Genomic DNA, 20,971 nt, shown 5'->3' with positions numbered 1-20,971 from the left:
GTGTGACACCTCTATCTCTTAAAAATCATGAACGCAACGTGAGATATACGGATATTTTGCACACACATTCCCACTAGGCAGAGGAATAAATACAAACCGTTTCACAATGGCCTTTTATAGTGCCACAATAACCTACCCAGAGCAGAAACCTGTGGTCTGAGGAGCACCTTTTCTATGTTTTTCCATGACTCAAAAATGTGTCCCAAGTCCCAACTCATTGTTACATATACAGTGATAGTAGGAGGTCAATAATGTGTACATGTAGGGCTGTCACAGAAACAGAATTTAAGTTGACAATTCACTGTCATGCAAATAATTGTGATTAACAATTTAATTTTGTTCTTGCATTGAACATCGGAACATACGCATACACATGTCATTTCTATTTGCCTTTTAACACTGATGTAATGGCCCTGGCTGCTGCTGTTGTAGTGAAAGTAAACTGTATGGTGGACTGTAACTCAAAGCCCTGTTTAGGTTGTTAAAGGCCCCTCAATCAGCTAAACTGCTTGCTCTGGGCCCAGGTGCAATCCCTGCACGCACGCACGCACAACCTTGTGAGGATAACATTTTCCCTCTCTCTCTCTCTCTCTCTCTCTATCTTCAACATAGTTGAAGACCCCAGAGTTACTATAGGAAGGCCACCGAATCATTCTTTTTATATTATTTATATGTTTTATAATATTATATTTATGTTTATTTAGACGGCATATTATATTCATAAACACCACACATAAAATGCCATTTAAATACACCGGAATTATCAAGAATCCTAATTTCCATTAGTAGTCCCCCCCATACAGAAAACAAGCAACCTTACAAAAAAAGAGAACATACTAAACATTACTAAAAACCTAATATGAAAATCTGCAACCACATTTTATGCAGTGTGGGATCCCTGCTTCATCTCTCTCTGCAGCTATAAGGGGTCCTTGGCCTGAAAAACTATGGAGACCCCAGTGGTTTAGGGTCATGCTTAAGCTGATTACCATGATGAGGATGTAGGTAAGTGAGGAGAAGAGACAGTCAGTCTATCCTCAACTTAACCACTTACACTCTAGCTGACCCCCCAAGCTCTCTACAGTATACTGTATGCCCACATATATTAAGTCCACCAGTATTTTCCCATTAATTCCATCCACATCAAATCTCTGTGCCGAATGTACATGCACAAGCAAAGCCCATGTAGCCTACATGTACAAGCTCACAACAACGCGTCACAAACGAGACATGTTGTGAGCTTACAACAGATCTATTTTTTGCCCAAGATTCACCCCATCAGAAGAATGCTATATAGGGTTCAAGTGCCACTTAAGCCCGTTTGATACACTTGGGCTATTCAAAACGTAGGGAAATTCAGAAAAAAAAAAATGAATTGGAAAATATAAAAAATAAAAATATAAATTCACGGCACCTGCAGTAAAATGAGTTAATGACATGCCCAGAATAGGAAGGTTAATTAGGAGCACAAGAGGCCCAGGAAAAGGTGTACAGAATTGGCATTTGGCACAGAGGAAAGTAAGCAGAAATCTCAATGGAAATATAACACAAAGAAAGTAGCCGAGAGTGTAAGATCGTCAATTCAACTGTATGGCAAGAACACAGACAATGCAGTGCCTTTAATCCTTACATGATGATGATGATGATTATTATAATGTGTTATCTTAACGCCTGAATTTCCTCACGGAGATCAATACAGGCCTGTCTGTCTGTCTGTGATGTGAGGTTGTTGTTCTCTTCGAGTCAGTGATGTGTCCCAATTCAGTCAGTTATTGTTGCATTAGAATCCACATTTCCACAGCTTGATTTGATCTAGAAGCACAAGATTTGTTTTTGCTAGCTTTGAACAACTGCTTTTGAGCAATTTTCCCCATTTTGACTTGCACACCTCATTATCTGTAGGCTATATATACGAGTAAGACGCGCGAACGCAGGGAGCAAACGCACTCAGCTCCATATATGGGCACAAAAGGGGCCAGGTCCACAACAAACAAATCACTGGCCCCTTTTGTGCCCATATATGGAGCTGAGTGATTGCTGATGCAACACACTCCATATTTGGATAGCGGGACAGACGGACACACACACAGACATGATCTGCTAGGTCTCATAGTAAGTGCTCACTGCATTCGCAAACAGAGATACACCCCTTCTAGTTCTTAGGAGACAAATAAGACACAGTGGATCACTGACTGTTTGGGCCATTTTAAGTGTTTGATTTGCTCAAGATGTGCTACTTTTGACACTGTAGTATGATCAAGTAGGGTGTTCATTTACAGGGGGGGGAAAACCAACACAAAGTTAGAATATGGAGATAAGAGGGATCTGCCCGACAACAATGATAATACTCCTTTGACCGGAGTCTCCCTGGGGTCTATACTAGGCCCCCTCCTCCCCCCCCTTTACCAAACATTGTGAGCATGATTGCTGTTTGCAACAACATCAAGGCGCTTCAGTCTAATCGATGCACTCACCGCTCGCCTACACTGCCCCACAGGGCCAAAGTGCAGTAACTACGTCTTTGGACACAGACTTATTTATGTATCCCAAAGGTCAAATTAGCCTTCGTGATTTTTGCGGATAAGCAATTACCTCAAGAACAGATATATCCACTTATATGTCGATATCTCATTTGGCGGAGCCAGTTGAAACACTTTTAAACCCATTTCTCAGTTCATTTATTTTTTCGTAGTCTCTGCACTTTGGCTTTGTATAAGGCAGTATCGGGAACCTGAGGCGGCACGACGTGCACCCACACCGAGTGCTACCAAATGAAAAATGCAGGAACCAAACACCGGGGAGGAAGGACTGTCAGTGGTGACTCTCTATAACCCTGTCAGACACCTACGGTTCAAGCCGGCAGCCGCCAGACATAGCCGTACAGCTCCCTTCATTATCCCCCTGGCAGTGACGGCTATATGTTTCTGTTTCCCCCATGTCTTACATCCTCCGCTTTCCATCCACCACCCAGCTGGATATATATATATCCCGTCAGGTTTGGGATTGCCTGACTCTGAAGGAGATACAGATAAGGATGACATTATAATAGGATGGGTGTTCTTTTTTTGTGGCATTGAATGATTTATTTTTGGTATGCTGTAGAGAAGTAAGTCTCCCAAAGTAAAGGAACCCAAAGGCAGAGGGAGAGGAGATATATATATACATATATATATATATATATATATATATATATATATACAAATGTCTTCACGTACAAAGTAACAGATGTGTTCTGCATGAGTATCGAGGCACATGTGGAAACAAGTGCCATGGCTTTTGGCCAAACGAGGCATGAGTTATGCCTGTTCAAAGGTTTCATTTTCAAATGATTGCTATAGCGCCCCTGGTTACAGCGCTATTTGGCATGACCCTCTACCATACTGTAAAGTTTCATAAACCTGTGATTCTGCATGTATGTATTAGGGGCAGAAGAAGATTTATTTTTATAAAACTTCCAATTTCCATTGGCTCATACATTTAAAAACAAAATATTTTCATTAGTTATTGGTCCAACATTTGTGTGTAGATCCCGGGAGTTTTCAATTCAAAATGGTGGGAGATCTAAATGTTGCATAACCACATTTGTTCATCATGAGGAGATGCATAGTGTGTGTAAATAAAGTTGTATTGCTGGTGGTCAAGTGGTTCATGAACTATGCCTGTTCAAAGTTAGCATTTTTCAGTGCTATAGCGCCAACCTTTGGCCAATGGTTGTGGGCTTCGTGACTAAGCAGGATGACACAGCCCTCTACCATATTATTGCCATATTTCGTAAAAATGTGGCAATAAAAAAATGACGGTTTGGCCTGGAGCACCGACAGAAGAAATGATTCATAATTCTAAATAGTGGGTGATCGTCAGAGGTCAAAGGTCAGAAGACGCAGGTTGTTCGGCACGAGGAGACGCATATGTGTATTGAAGTTTTATTGCTGCCTGATCGTCAAACAGTTCATGAGTTATATGCCTGTTAAAAGTTTGCATGTTCAATTGAGTGCTATAGTGCCACCCTTTGGTCAAAGGTTGTGGGCTTTGCGTCCTCACCGTTTGGCCTAGCCCTATTGCCAAGTTGTACAAAAAACGACTGCACGGTTAAGCCAGAACTGCATTTTTTGCAACAAAAGAAAAGAAAAGAAAAGAAGATAAATACAACAAGCCCTTTGGGATTGACCCCTTAAATAATTGACCAAATACCTCAATATTGGTAAACAGATTGACATGAAGGCAAGTACTTTTGGACTTCAGGCAGCATAGCCTTTGACATCATAGAATAGATCATGAGCTCCTACTACTCATGAAACTATCGGCGTATGGATTCAAAGACTCTGCTTTATTGATTCATTGAAGGGCTATTTAGTGAACACTCTTGTAGCTGTTCCACAATCTATAGACACCAGAGAAAGGAAGCTGTCATCTGTTTGTCATTTCTGATTAAAAAAAATATTATATATATATATACACACACACACATTAATATATATGACATTCCATATGTTGATCTGACCTCATCAAACACTGAAGACACGCTCCATATGGTGTGCGTCATGGAGACTGGATCATCACCTAGATCTGAATATATGGAGCCGGCCAGCAACTGACTTACAATAGCCAGCCAGGCTGATGCCGTTATTGGGTTCTATTGTTCTTGCCTTTGTCATCAGTTTAGTAAGCTTAAGCAACAATGCTATGGAGCTTAAAAAAATAAAAATAGGTGTTATGGAATGGTTGTGCAACTCGAAAGCTGCATTCGCAAACTGAATTTCCGTGGCATGCACCTGCTGTAGATACAGCTAGAACCTTTGGGCTGTATACTTGTACTTTAACCTTGTGTTAAGTCTTCAAATTCACCCTGAGGCGCTGGTCGTTACTGATTGCAGGGTTCGAGTTTCGGTGTTTGGTGCCAGGACCGGACACAAACTCTATTTGGTTTGTAGGAAGAATAGAATAGAATATACCTCTATTGATATACCGCAGGCAGGAACCAGTGGAAGCACAGCAGTTGAGTTACAGATACAAAGTACAGAGTCATAGGAAGAAAACACATTAATGATGAACAAAATGTTGCTGCCTGTCGGGCAGAAAACCTCTCATCCCCAGATTCCAACCTTTTTGTGTTTTCTCGTAAATTAACACCATACTTGATCATAACACAGTGTCATAAAACAGACTTTAGTTGTGACTGTACTTGATACGTTTTGGTACGACTGATTTGGCCTGGAATCCAGACTGATTTTGCCTGGAATCCAGATCGATTTGGCCTGGAATCCTGCAGATTTGCGCCATTCAGCTCACTTTAATGTATCACTCTCCAGAACATGTCTCTCCGTCTCCTTTCCTTATGTGATATGATCAGAAACATTTTATTACCAGAAACGTGTTGTGAGCTTGTAGATCAGATCTGTTGCGTTTGGCCAATCGTTACGCCCAAAATATGGATGCTGGGATTTCAAGTAGCTACGGTACAGTACTGGTGTGGGTGGGGCAGCAGTGGAGTGATGCCAGGATGCTGTGCTATGTATAGCTGGATGAATGCCAGCGATGGTCTCTCTCTCTCTCTATCTCTCTCTCTCTCTCTATATATAGCTGGATGACTGCCAGCGATGGACTTTCTCTCTCACTCTATAGCTGGGTGACTGCCAGCGATGGACTCTCTCTCTCCCCCTCTCTCTCTCTCTCTCTCTCACACACACACACACACACACGTGCGTGCACACAGGCAGCGATATAGTCACGGCACTGATATCATGCCTGTTCTGTTACCATGGAAACAAACAGGCCCCCCATTGACAAATCCAAAGAAACAGATGTGTTTGTGTGTGTGTGTGTGTGTGTGTGTGTGTGTGTGTGTGTGTGTGTGTATGTATGTGTGTGTGGGGGGGGGGCATGCACATACAGCATACTGTACACCCACCACATTTGCATTCGGTGTGCACTGAGGTAATAAAGGATGCACACAGAAGAACTCTATTTATCGTTCAGTTATGTAGATTCATGAGGATGACAGATGTATACAGCGGATGTCAGGAACACGGCGTCAATACCAAGGATAGTTTGAGCTTTGGCTCAAAGAACATCATAACAAAATTGAAATACTTACTCGGAAGAGTCTATGAAGTAAATTCCAAGGGCCCCGATGCTGAGTGCAAAGACCAAGACCACCTGGAAAGAGAAAAGGAAGAGAAAAGCACATGTTATCATCAGAATAGTCAAAAAAAGGAATGAAATGAACAAATAAAAAATCACACACGTGTGAACTGAGTGGTGCAATTCCCCCCCCCCCTCCCCCCCTCTCTCTCTCTCTCTCTCTCACTCTCTCTCTCTCATTAGAGACACAGCACTACCCCTCTCTCTGTTTCTGGCGCCCCCTACTGGTATAAATAAGTCACATACTCGTGCTCATTCAGGTACACAAACAAACAGTTACACGGACATTGCTGGTTGTAGGAGTGGTTGCACCACTCAAAAACAGAAGGGGAGGACATATTCTCCACCAGCTCTATACAAATTGAACATTATCAAACATAAAATATCAAGCATATAAAATCCAGTTTGACCAGAAAAAGGGACAAAACATACTGTATCCCCACCAGTCATGGGGGGTATCAAAAACAGAGGCATGGATTCCCCCCCACCGCCGCCCCCCCAGGAAATCAAACCCACATGATCAGAAACATATTTTATTATCAGAAACAGCTTTTCTTCAAGAAAACATTTCACCTACTGTAGCGCCACAAAGTACAATAACAAAATCTATGTAATTTGATGACATGAATATGATTATTGCGTCTTATGTTTCACAATCCATCCCCTTCCCATGTTACATAAACCTGGCATTCAGTAGACTCCTGCCAACAAGAAATATAATGCCAATTCAATATTACGTTTTTTCACAGACACGCAGACAAAACAAGACCATGCCGTAAACAACCCCGAGTTGAATAATGGATGCTTGTAAAATGAAAGACGGCGCCCGGCTAACACACGTGGTTGTAAATTGAGGCCACACACACACACACACACACACACACACACACACACACAGACACAAGGGGAAAGAAAAGCCACACATGGGTAACCTTAGCCCTCTGTGTGACGACGTGTCGGGGACCCGGAGGTGGTGGGGTGTCCTTGCAGGGGACCACACACACACACACACACACACACACATCTCTGTCGGGTGGAAACCTCATTATGTCCAAAACTACATCGATATCAAGTGCTGCTGAGCAATACCTCGACGACGCTGCTGAGTCACGGCTCGGACCGTGTGGTGACGCTGGAGCAGGTCAGACGGTCAGGCTTTCTCGTGTTCCCGTCTGGTACAGTAACGGCACAGTGTGGGCCGTCGGTGGACGTGCATTATGAATCAAGGTGACGGTGGCACTTGGACTGGTGTGCCCATACTAACCCACTTAGACCTGAGGCAGATTCTAAAAGAATGGCTTCCAAGTTTTCTGAAAAACCTATGTTTCTATGTCAGTGGTTCTCAAACTATTTCATGTCAAGGACCCCCAGAATTATCTGTATTTGGCTACAGACCCCCACCTGGAAATATGGAGTTCCAGCCCCCCCTCACATAATACAACATCGGTCATCATCAAGTGCAAAATGTGCACCTGTTGGGTGCAAAACACCAGTGTGCAACACCAGTGTTCAAACTCAAAAAAATATCTCTGGTGACATACGCTTACTCGTCGACAACACTTCAAACATAATCATAATTTACAAAGTCTCCTCCGCGGTCTACCGCCGTGAAAGGATCCGCAATTGTCAACCCCTTTTCTCTGTCTCTCTCTCTCTCTCTTTCTCTCTCTCTCTCACGGCACACATTGAATGTTATCCTATTCAATTCAGCCATCGCACAATAGCAGGCCTCTCTATCAGCCAGAGGAGATGATAGCAGCATTCATTATAGATGATGGGGAGCCCGATTACCTTCATGCAACGCACCATTGGCTTGATCGATGGCCAGCGCGTTCCCAGGTTATACGGATACACCTCCCCTTGCATTTGAATGGGACGCGGTGGCATGGGGCTGGGAGTTTGGACAGAGTGGGTGAGACGCGGTGGCATGGGGCTGGGAGTTTGGACAGAGTGGGTGAGACGCTGTGGCATGGGGCTGGGAGTTTGGACAGAGCAGGAGTGGGGTGGGGAGGGGATGGGGGGGTGGCATGGGGCTGGGAGTTTGGACAGAGTGTGTGGGACGCGGTGGCATGGGGCTTGTAGTTTGGACAGAGCAGGAGTGGGGTGGGGAGGGGATGGGGGGGTGGCATGGGGCTGGGAGTTTGGACAGAGTGTGTGGGACGCGGTGGCATGGGGCTTGTAGTTTGGACAGAGCAGGAGTGGGGTGGGGAGGGGATGGGGGGGGGTGGCCTATACAGAGCCATGCGTGCAAAGGAACAAAGCGAACGACACAAAGCAGGCGAGCCAGGCCAGAAAGGGCTCAAACCACTTAACCCATTCTGACCGGGCACCCATTTTGGTGTTAGCATCATGTTATGCTTTACCTATTGAAAAATAGCAGATCTACAAGCTCATATCGCGCCACCGAGTGGCGCGATACGAGCTTGTAGGTCTGCTATTTTTGAAAAATTCGAAGAACGACTGACATTTTTAGAATCTGATCTCAGGTCAGAATGGGTTCATCGGACCAGTGTGTGTCCAGTGGAAACCTCGTATGAATCTGATCTCAGGTCAGAATGGGTTAAACCGTATAGTGGGTAAGGTGAGAGTGAGTGACCTAAGCTTGTTGATCGGCTACTTTCCTCGCGAAAGCCTTCCCGGCGATAACAGACAACGGAACACAATATACACTACACTAGTGCAGAGCCCTGAGGGGCTCCAGTCAACCATATGGGCGTTTAAGTGGTTAAGCCGACATGCTATGATTACATTCTGAATGAGAGGCTATCTCTCTCTTTCTCTCTCTCTACTGGGCTGATTATCCAGGAAGCTGCCTGACAGATGGGGTTGGGGAGGTTGTGGTGGGGGACATTGCATCATCAGATCTGATCCAACTAGTTATGGTTGACCTGAACCTGAATTAGAAGCTACAATTAGAAGCTGTGCTTCATTCCCCCACAAGGGGGAGTAGTTAGCTTGCGGTGCAGTGGTTCTCAAAAGGGCAGTAGGTTTTCCACACCAGGGGGGGTCCCCAACTCCCCATGATACATTGAGGGGTTTCCACACCAAGGGGGGTCCCCAACTCCCCATGATACATTGAGGGGTTTCCACACCAGGGGGTGGGGGGGGCAACTTCCCATGCTACATTGTTGATGGTTATGAGGAAAACAAATGGGAGCCTTATGGGTCTGTAACTCTGAGAGTGTACACATGATTGGGTTCCATGTCACTTTAGGGGGTTATTGAGATGGAAATGACATGCTTTAGTTGACCTAGAGCCCAGCGGCTAATTAGCTATTAGCTTACTGTAACGACATGCATGCACGCACGCACACACAATGACATTTCCTTCCTCGAAGCTAATTTGTGCCTCTCCTCGTCTCTGTGGGAGAAACGGGGTGAGACGAAGAGGTAGACGAGATAGAGACAGAGGGAGACAGAAAGATAGAGAGAGAGAGAGAGAGAGAGAGAGAGAGAGAGAGAGAGAGAGAGAGAGAGAGTGAGAGAGAGAGAGGCAGAAAGAGACAGAAAGAGAGACAAAGAGAAAGTGTCAGACGGAGAAAACAAACTGACAAAGAGCTGAATAAGGTCATGTAAACTGATAAAAGCATCACATCCTGCCAAAGGGAAATGCAACGGGACACACAGAGCCTGACAGAGTGCTGGAGATGTTACTAGAGTAACGGTAGCAATAAAACTATGTGGAAATGCAAAAAAATAATTTAAAGGCCCTATTTAACACTTAAAAATATAGACATTATGAACCCAAATCACAAAAGGTTAGAATATGGACATGGGAGATAATTATCTATAATTACATTTGGAAGAATTCCACGCCCACATAGGCCTAGTGCCCATGGAGCACACAACTTTGTGCGCCAGTTCATCTGGCCAAGTCATACACCGTGACGTATTACAGACTATGCCTATGACTATACAGACTATTGGTTTATCTCTCTCTCTCTCTCTTATTCACAGAGAAGAAAAAACAACTTAACACGGAACAACACGGTCAAGTAGCCAAAGACACATCGCTGATCGGCCTTAGTTCAAAATGTACGCTTTGTGTGTCTCACTCGGACACACGATATTGACAGAGAAACGACAACAACACAGACCGCTTCATGGCGTTAGACACAAGTGCGCCGCAAAATTCTAGTAGCATACTCAACATTATCCCCATTTGCCCCTAAGATAGAAATATAAAGAATAAAAAAAACTCTCCAACTCGAGTAACGCAACAGTTTACTCAGTGTAAATGCTTAGTACTTTAGTACATGTACTCAGTTACTAAATAGCTGAGCAGTCAACAGTGAAGCCCCCATGATGAGCTGAGGAGATCACAAGTGTCATCATGACCCAGTTATTCATCTGTGAAAGCCTGTCCATCTAGAGCTCTCTTTCTCTCCTCCCACACCCTTCTCTCTCTCTCTCTCTCCCCCCTTCTCTCTCTCCCCCATCACTCTCTCTCCCTCAATCTCTATTTTCCCCACCTTCCGCTCTTCCAATCTCCCCCTCCTCTCTCCATCTCTTTTCAAGGTTCTTTATTATTTTGTCTCCCGAGGAAGACATTTGTCTTAGACATCCCTCCCCGCTTCTCTCTCCATCTCCCCTGCCCCCTCTCTCCCTCCTTCTCTCTCCCCCCTCTCTCTCTATTGACCTCAAACACACAATCATAGTGATGACTCTCAGTGGCCACAGCACATCAGTATCACTGCGTTCAAACCCTGAAGAAGCACACCAGACAGGGGCATCCCCGCCTCCTACAAAATAAAAGCCCTGACGAGACGGTTTATGACTTCCTTTATCATAAAATAATGTTATACATGCAGTCTATATTTTTTTATATAATAAAATGGGACATTCTGCATATTGAGTACTTTTGGTCCTTTGACATTCGCTAGTCCAATCGAGCGGTTAAGCGTCAATTACGTAAATTTACGCCATGTGGTCTTTTCAGTGCATGGTTTATGATAGATTACACTCTTTGCCAACATTATGCATGGTTCTAGCTACTGTGAGCAACAGATACAAATTAACCGGAAGTGAACATATCGCCTGCCGTCCGTCTCCACGTTAATAAAAAATAAAATACATATTTATCTCTGAATAAAATCACGGCCACAAAATGTATTTTCCGGGTGAAAGAAAAGACGAGCTTCTGTTACAAGACACTTTACAGAGATTGTGCATTACATTCACCCATTCCCACACCGATGGAGGAGGAAACCATGCAAGGCACCAACCTGCACATCAGGAGCAATTAGGGGTTCAGAGTCTTGCTCAAGGACTCTTCGACACCAACTCTGGGGGAGCCCGGGATCGAACTGCTGGGAACCTTGTGGTTCCTGGCCACTCTACCTCTGAGCCACTGCCGCCCCATATGCTACAGAATATTCTGATGCCAATGCTTTTGTACTCATGCAGTACTCAAGTGCATTCTGAATGCCAGACTTTCACTTGCACTGAAACAAGAGTATAATGTCGCAGCACTGCTACTTTTACTCAAGTAAACAAGTGTAGTACTTTTTCCACCATGTCCAGAGCTGACGTCCCCGTGTAACAGGCGCATACGTTTTCATTAGTGGAGCGCTGTCTATTTTTAAAGTGTTAAGCTGTACGGCCTCCACCAGCCATAGTGTAGTAATAGTGTGTGTCTGTGTCTGTGTGTGCGTGTGCACGTGTGTGGACACCTGTGTGCGTGTATTGTTTATTACGGATGCTCATTAGTCCTCACCACAGTGAAGACTACTCTTCCTGTGTGTGCTGCACGTGCATGCTGTGCTGTGCTGTGTGTGTGTGTGTGTGTGTGTGTGTGTGTGTGTGTCCTGCGGTGTGCTGTGCTGTGGCATGTTTGTGTGTGGGACTCTGTGCTGTGCGTGCGTGCCTGTGTGAGAGACAGGGAGCATGTGCCAGAGCGTGCATCATGGGTTTCAAGTTCCGGCATCTGCAAATATGACACCATCAGAACCATAAACACATAAAGTCACGCAATCACACACACACACACACACACACACACACACACACACACACACACACACACACACACACACACACACACACACACACACACACACACACACACACACACACACACACACACACACACACTTTTCGATTTCAAGATGAAGGGTATAAGCCACCCAGTAGTATCCCATCATGTGCCAACAAGGGCAAAGAGTCTGGCGTAGGTGTTCATTCCAAGCACACAGTAGAAAACTCAGGATTCAAAGGCCTTGATCTCCAGTCTTTTGATTCAAAGGTATGGAGATATAGAGGACTCTCTCTCTCGCTCTTAAAAACAGTGCATTGAGAAACATAAGCTATGCTCAGGCGCCGTCCACAAACACCTTGGTTAATGCATGGTGTTTTAATGCATTATTTACGCTTCTATCCATAATGCAACGTCCCCCCGCTTCCCCTCCGTCGCCGTGTCCGCCAAGCGCTGGCCTGCCCGTCCGTCAGTGTTGTTCCGGGGCGGGCGGTCTGGCACGCGGTCCGTTGCGACGCTTTGCCAAATATCCCCACTGCACCTCCGGCGTTATCAAAAGAACAATTAGCGCTCTCGCAGGAGCATATCCTCTTCAATAACGCCTTGGCACCGAATTATAGCCCACACGCACGCCACAGCAGTGGGAAGTTTTGATTTAGGCTGATTTGGATTTTTTAATTTTAATTATGAAGTACAAAAATGCCTACTTGAGCAAAACAATACAATGGCCCTGTGGGGCGATGAGGAAAGCCAATTCATACAAAGGCCCTGTGGGGCGATGAGGCAGCCAATTCGAGGGCTGATTTGCATACCGCCGTTACAGAGCCATTTTCCGGGGTCGACATCAAAAGGCAGACAAAGTAAACAATCTCACGGCAAAATCCAGGAAACAAAGGAAATGCAAAAAACGCAAATATGCAATTAACTATAGAGGTTCATGCCGTAATGCACTAGGTTCTCAAGGGGGTCCCCACTCCCAGTTAGATGATTGATAATTAGGAGCCAAGTGGATGCTTATGATTTGGACATACGAGGTTACCAGCCAACAGAGACGATATCAAACTGTGGGTCCTTGACATGAAAAAGGTTGAAAATCACTGATTGTAATGCATACTGTATCTCTGCCAGGACGGGTTGTCCTTTCTTTGACATCTACCATGTATGATATTGACATATCTGAGACATGCGCAAATGCTAAAAAACCTGGGCGTCATTTTCGACCTTGAAATCAACCTTGAACACCATGCAAAGGTTATTCAATCGTCATTGCAAAAAATACTGCAAGAGTCTTATCTTTCTAGCCCTTCTCCGATCTGACAAAACGTGTTTTCTGTCTCATCACGCCCAGACAACTACAACAACGCTGATCATTCTGACAAGACCAACGATGACAGACACACAGACTAGCAAACAGATGGCCGAAAGCACGATCTCCCCCTTGCCTTCTGACTGGCAGGGATAACTACACTATCTCTCCTTCCAGTGTTGCTTTGTCATGACCTTTGTCTTCCACTCCCCATCCAACGCCTTCTCTCTCTCATGCGCTGAGCACACAGTGGTTTGCGTTTTACCATGCCTTTCTTTCTGCTCGGTCAGGTTCGTCTTTGCGTTGTCTCGCCGCTATGGCAAGTCCACGCCGACCACAGTAACCTATAACGTCGGGATCAGACCAGGTTTAATTGGCTTACTCACTGGTCTGACCCTGCTTGATGGCTTAGCCGGGATGAAGGGCCTTAAAGATGAAGATGAAGGGCCTTAAAACTTACAGCCAGAGAGGGTTTCAGAACCACAAGACAAAGGACACCTCAGGCCATTTCTACCCGTGATACGATTCATCTCAGACGGATGTTTTCAGAGAATCATTTACACATGAATGAAACAGCAGAGTGATGTTTTGAGGGCATAATGCTCCCCCTATTAGTCAAACTGTCAAAATTGTTTGCAAGCATTTGATTTCATAACAAAATGTGCCGAGGTTACGTAACACGCGAGGCTAAACAGCTATAGTCGTCGCTTACAGAATTAGACAGATAGGAAACAGCCAGGGCTGAGCTGAGGCGTGATTCTCGCTGTGAGAATGTCAACAAAGGAGACCTCTATTAAAATTGTATGGCATCCATCCATACGTAAGCACTCCACGGGAGCTCTTTCCTTCCACTCTCACCAGCAATAGTTGTGGGGGTGTTGGGGGGGGGGCTACAAAGGTGTACAGTTCTGAGCTTCAACCAGAGGTGCAACAGTTGATTTCTTAGCAATTATAATATTGGTGACTTTTTCAATTAGATGAATACTCTGTGTTTTACAGTATGTCAGGCAGAAACCTCCACTGTATCAACAAATCAATTGTATACTTTGTCGCATGACTGTGAAAATTGCAGATCTACAAGTTAATCTACCAGCTAGCTTGTACTGTACACTTGTTTTGCCAGATTTGCGCTTGGCCCTCATTGCTTTTTTCCTCTCTTTTCTTTTTTACTCTGTATAGTTGTACGGCGTGCACTTTGACTGCACAATTTACATCTATGCCTGTTATTAGCTCTTCCCAAGCAGTGCACACTGTAAAACGACAAAGCAAAAAACAAACAAACATGGAATATAAAGTCTAAACGCTAAAATCAACACCATCATCATTAACAGCAGTTGCCTCTTAGCAGGCCTCTCATGCAGGGGTTCTCAAACATTTTTGTCTCAGGTTATCCCTTTAATGATATAACACGGGATCGCTGTAATGCATTTTTTGACAGCTCCCGTTGCTAGGCAACACCTTGCTCAGCGCACATGTTTCGTGCATGCACGCAGCCGTTCACTTCCTTGTTTACGGTCCGACAAAACTGTCTGTTATCTCTGAATCTACGTCGCTGTCCATGGTTTTGATCAGAACGGCAATGTTCTGTCCAAAATTGCTGACTTAACCAAGCATCTCGTTTGGAATATAAATGCTTAAAAAAGGGGTATCAGACTTGACAGCGCGAGGTAGTAATGGAAGATTGTAACGCCCGGTTACTACAAGCAGCTACATGACACGTTGCGAGCTTGTAGATCTGACATAATTTGGAGAAGAAACTTGGTGTACTGCAGTAGACTGAAAAATAAGGCACCAAGATAATGTTCCAAACATTATCAAATTATTCTGAGGCACCCCTGGACTTGCACCAAGGCACCCTAGCGTGAGAAACCCATGCTCGAAAGTGATGCCAATGGAAAATCCCAGAAGTCCAAGAGCAAAAAGCGCCATGAGTCATTGAGGGAGAGTGTCATTAATCCACGGACCTGGCGCGGAGCGCCTGTTGGCATCATTGGACAGTCCTTGTGGCTATCAAACACCTTGAAAACACCTTGAATCTCTCCAATCACCATGCTCTTGACAGGAAGACGGTTTACGACTGTCAAAGAAATGGAGATGAGCAGAGCCACCAACACCGAACCTTTTATAACCCGGGCTATCAGAATACTGGAAAGTCCACTGCAGACTGTCTGAGATTCGGCCTGCCGATGGCTTTCCAATGACGATGAAGGTCAATTGACACATTCGTTGAAATTTAAATGCACATTAATGAACTCCCTGAATTACTTTAATGTGTTATGTTGTTTTTTTATTCTTTCACAAATATAGAGAGGGTGATCAATACTGCAGCTGCTGCAAAGCAATATGTCGCGGCGTGGCATTTTGAGGAGCAAGAAGGAAGAATCAATGTGCCTGTCACAATTATTAAATAATCTGCAATTATTTTAGATAATCGCAATTATTTTTGCATGTTGCAAATGTGTATACATTTTCCAACATTTTCCCAAAAATAGCAGATATATAAGTTTACATATTTCCGCTATTCTTCTTCTTCTTCTTAAGTATAAAATGATTAAATATGTCAACAATTTGTTTGCAATTTATTATATTTAAATTATTTGTCACATCTGCCATGTGAAATTTCTGATTACAAAGCAAACAAAGGCAAACAAATGTATTCCAATGTCTGATGTTCAATGCCAAAAACACAATCAACAAGTCAATTAGCAATTATTTGTAGGACAATTAATCATCAACTTAACCAGATTAATTTGCCTGACGGTGCGTAGCCTAGATGTTTCCCCATGACCAAACCCATGTTCCTTTGTCTTGTTCCTGTGAGACCATCCCAGAAGCGTACAGGAGCTGTGTGTTAATCATCTATGAATTCATGCACAAACCAGATCAAACCAGGAACTTTAGATGCATGCGTGCATCTATACTGTAAAACTGCCTGTGAGGACTGAGGATTCACATTATCTTCAGCTAAATGCATTTGTTGATCCCACAGAAGGCAGTTAAGCCATATATATTTACGGTAAAATGTGCCACTCTAAACATGTAGTGTAAAATGCATCTGTTGATCCTACAGTACAATCTAACATAAAATGTATGCGTGTTAAACCATATACATTTACTGTGAAAGTCATGATGTTAATCCACATATCTTTAGTGTAAAATGATGACATTTGTTATGACAAAAATGTCAAGGGAAGAGGATTACATTATTTTTGGTTATCTGAATCCTCAGACCGAATTTAGTGTCAGGAGAGGAGGAAAAATATCTCCTCTGTTGGGTGGAAACCTCATATTTCCTAAACTGTTACCTTTCACGATTTAAATGCAAAAGTAGCAAAACCACCAGCTCAAAACGAGGCGCGAAATAAACTTGCAGATCTGCTACTTTTGTGTGACGCCGATTGATCATGTAGGCCTTTAATTTACAGGGAGAAAAAAACAAAATATTGAAGTAGAGGTTTCTGCCCAACAGCAACAATGTCTTAGTGAAAAATGACGACATTCGTCATGACAAAAAATGTCAAGGAAAGGGGATTACTGACGTCGCCAAAGTATATAGTTGTCAGGGGAGAGAGAGGAGGAGAAATATGTCTCGACAGTGTTGGTGCCGCAGCACATGGCTCCCTCCCTCTGACATGCTGTCTCATGTTTGTCCCACCTTCGCTCCCACTCTGTGTGGCAGTCTGATGAGAACCCAACCGGCCTGCCCTTCAGCGGCACTGGGCTCGTTACGCAAGCCTCCACCTCCGTGGATGGGAGTGAGTCACATGGGTATTACAGTTGCTGTCGGTGCACAAATACACCTCTTATCTCCATATTCTAACTTTTGATGGTGTGTTTTTTTGTTTTTCCTCCGTAAATTAACGCCCCTGCTTTGATCGTACTACAGCGTCACACGAAAGCATCCAAAATAGCAGATTGACAAGCTAAAATAAATACAGGGCTGAAGTGGTTACTGTAATCATTTTGTAATAATCTAAATCTACAAATTGACTAGTAAACAAGTTTCAAATAATTGAAGTAAAGTAATAGAATAAGTGAAGTAAAAGTGCAATATTTGCCTCTGAGATGTAGTGGAGTGGTTCAAAGTATTGAAAATTGGAAATACTCCAGTAAGGTAAAAGTACGTCAAAATTGTACTTGATTAATTGTACTAAGTAAATGTACTTTACTGACTAATGGATACTGGGAGAGTAGTGGCCTTCTCTATGACTGCACATCCATCATTAGCATTATAGGACGGCACGCTTCACCTCATCATTAGCATATAGGCTAACTACACTGGCACGCTTCACCTAGTCATCATTAGCATAGGCTAGCTACACTGGCACGCTTCACCTAGTCATCATTAGCATATAGGCTAACTACACTGGCACGCTTCACCCATTTCTCATTCAACTAACCCTCGGGGATAAGTCCTCCTCAGTCCCTTCCTCTCTACCCCAGCAGGGGTCTTCAACATTCAACATTATTTTGGTTATGGTTACCGATTCTAAACATCTGGCAATATCTGACCTTGCAGCATGGAGGTGAGCTGCACAGCTTTGTGCATGTGCTCCCTGCCATCATGGCATGGCAGCATGGAACAACCTGCTTGGATCTGTGCCAGAGAGAGCACACAGCTTCGTGCCACCGTGGCGTGGACTGACTGACCGGCCGACCGCTGACAAACGCAGGTCGACTTCCACTGTCACGGCTCTGTTGCTGATAATGCGACCTGATGGCTGCGAGCGCTGCCTGCCACACCCCCACATCCTGCTAACATGTTCTCCCTTCACCACGGTGCCCCTATTACACCGCCTCCCCCACCCCCCACCCACCACCACCACCATCGACCTTTGCATTCTGTTTTTTTGACGCACATTGAATCTACTGTGTGATATGTGCTATATATACACTGTATGTATGACTTTGACTTGAAAATAACCGATCTAAAAGCTCACAACGCAGTGAAAGTGAAATTGAAGCTATATCAACTCATTTTGCTGGGAACCTCCTGGGAACTAAGCCCCTACAAGGAGCCACGGACCCCACTTTGAGAGCCACTGCGCTACGCGGCTTAGTGTAGCACTGGCAGGCTGAATTCTGCCGATTGAGTCCTCACACAGCCCCAGCCAATCAGAGCCCTGCCAGAGCCAAGGCGTGTCACTAGCGGCGGGTGCTAAGCGTCAGCACATAATAAATAAATCCAGCAGCACTCACACCAGCTCTCACACTCACCCAACCATATTTAGTGCTTCATTTAATCCCTCTTATATCGGGCTTCAATAAACAAAACAAAAAAGAGAGAGAGTAAGAGTATCCCCCGAGCCAAATGCTAACAAGTCTATTGATAGGACTAGTGGTTAATATAACGATCTGTGCACAGGGGTAGTGTTACTCCATGATACTCATTTAGTCTTGAGATCTGACTTTATTTAACCAGGCTCCCCCAGTTAAATAACACACACAGTCAGTCACACACACACACACAGTCAGTCAGTCAGTCAGTCAGTCAGTCAGTCAGTCAGTCAGTCAGTCAGTCAGTCAGTCAGTCAGTCAGTCAGTCAGTCAGTCAGTCAGTCAGTCAGTCAGTCAGTCAGTCAGTCAGTCAGTCAGTCAGTCAGTCAGTCAGTCAGTCAGTCAGTCAGTCAGTCAGTCAGTCAGTCAGTCAGTCAGTCAGTCAGTCAGTCAGTCAGTCAGTCAGTCAGTCAGTCAGTCAGTCAGTCACACACACACACACACACACACACACACACACACACACACACACACACACACACACACACACACAGTCAGTCAGTCAGTCACACACACAGTCAGTCAGTCAGTCAGTCAGTCAGTCAGTCAGACAGTCTCTCACACACACACACACACACACACACACACACAGACACGTGAGGACAGCAACGATGTGAAATAAGCGGGACTTTCTAGTAGCTTTGGAAGGCCACCGGCCACCAGGCAGTGTTTTATGACCGGGGAGGGAGGGGGGGGGGGGGGGGGGGAGAACTCTAATCTCCGTCCATCAAAGAGGTGAGCAGAGCTGTTCACCTCTGGAATGGGCCGTTGCTTAACCCCGCTGCCCTCTGGTCAGATTGATGTCCACAGAGTGAGAGTGCCTATATAGAACCGGTGTCAGGTGATGGACAGGTGAAGAATATGAGTGAATGAATGGAAGCTGCATGCTCTGGTCCATCGTCCGACAGGATGACAGATCTTTTAGAACGAGCATCTCCGTCAGCCAGGCATGCGGCGAGCGAGAGGAGGCTGCATGGCTGGGAAATGGCATAGGAAGGGCAGGCCGTCCCGGTCATGGGACTGGAGAGTGTCCTAGAAGACTTATAGGACACTCCAGTTCCAGGCTAGGGAACCAGTGACTAATAGTAAAAGTCACTTATAGTATAAGTCACTGGTTTTCTAGCCTGGCCCAGCCTGTGTGGTTTCTGGTTTAGAGGGGCGGGTGGCCCAGCCTGTGTGGTTTCTGGTCTAGAGGGGCGGGTGGCCACTCTGTGTGGTTTCTGGTCTAGAGGGGCGGGTGGCCACTCTGTGTGGTTTCTGGTCTAGAGGGGCGGGTCGCCCAGCCTGTGTGGTTTCTGGTCTAGAGGGGCGGTGCCAGCGAGTATAACAAGGTGGGATCCTATTGGTGCCAGCGTGAGCACGGCGATGGATCCTATTGGTTCACCAATCTGAGCATATGTGCACATCTTTGAATATATGAATATGAATATATACACTTTTTAACTCAAATATGTGCTTCTGGGGAGTACGTGGCACAAAACATTTTCAGGTGGGGCTCCACGGCCAAATACATCATTTGTGGTCCTTGACATGAAACGGCTTAAGAAGTGCACAGCTCTAAAAGTCTCCTCTGTCATGCAGTCAGACGGGGATTATAAGACAACTTAAGAACATTTCTATTTCCTCTCCCCACACACAAACACAAACACACACAAACACACACACACACACACACACACACACACACACACACACACACAGACACACACTCGGGGGATGAAGCCCTCCTCACTATATGGGAGTGGAATGGAGAGAGTCGTGTTTCAGTGTTGCTAGCTGGGCCTGGCTGCACGGCACGTTCTACACAGAGAGGGAGGGAGGTCCGCTCTGCTCCTTCTAATGGTACCCGTCTCCCCAGAGAGAGAGAGAGAGACGTTCGCTGTGTGACCGTGACCTTGGGACGTTATCAGAGCAGGAGGAGAGAAACAGATGGAGACGAGAGAGGGAGGAGACGAGGGAGGGGGGGGGAGATAGGTTGTAGGGAGAGAGGCGGGGAGAGAGATACGATGGAGAGATAGAGGCGATGGCGACAGGAGATGGAAAGATGTAGGTCCAGGGGTCCTCAGAGTTACAACCGGGGTGGGGGGGAAATGTGAGGGGATAACCATCTGAACCCTAGCATCCCTATTCTGAGGAGAACGTTAGCCAAAAATAGCCAATCTGCTACGTATCAGCTCACAATTCCTCGCAACGTTGTGAGCTAGATTGGCTATTTCCGGAAAAGATATTTGGTGTAGCGGGAAGAAAGAGCAGACCACGTACAGAGAGAAAGG

At 45.1% G+C, this 20,971-nt stretch overlaps 1 protein-coding gene across 11 annotated transcripts in view; it reads right to left on the bottom strand.

Annotated features, from left to right (window-relative positions):
* The window catches only part of LOC308328683 (calcium-activated potassium channel subunit alpha-1a), a 223,450-nt gene that overhangs the window by 119,044 nt on the left and 83,435 nt on the right, over positions 1 to 20,971 (bottom strand). For all 11 annotated transcript variants that reach the window (XM_080782710.1, XM_080782713.1, XM_080782716.1 and 8 more), the window contains exon 3: positions 6,095 to 6,156. In XM_080782710.1, coding sequence (XP_080638836.1) covers positions 6,095 to 6,156 — 62 coding nt within the window. The remainder of the gene's footprint in view (positions 1 to 6,094; positions 6,157 to 20,971) is intronic.

The sequence above is a fragment of the Protomyctophum bolini genome (assembly GCF_963924005.1).
Source record: "Protomyctophum bolini genome assembly, chromosome: 14".
In the NCBI taxonomy this organism is placed as follows: Eukaryota; Metazoa; Chordata; class Actinopteri; order Myctophiformes; family Myctophidae; genus Protomyctophum; species Protomyctophum bolini.
Note: the sequence above shows the minus strand (reverse complement) of the source record. Positions and strands in the feature narration are given on the sequence as shown.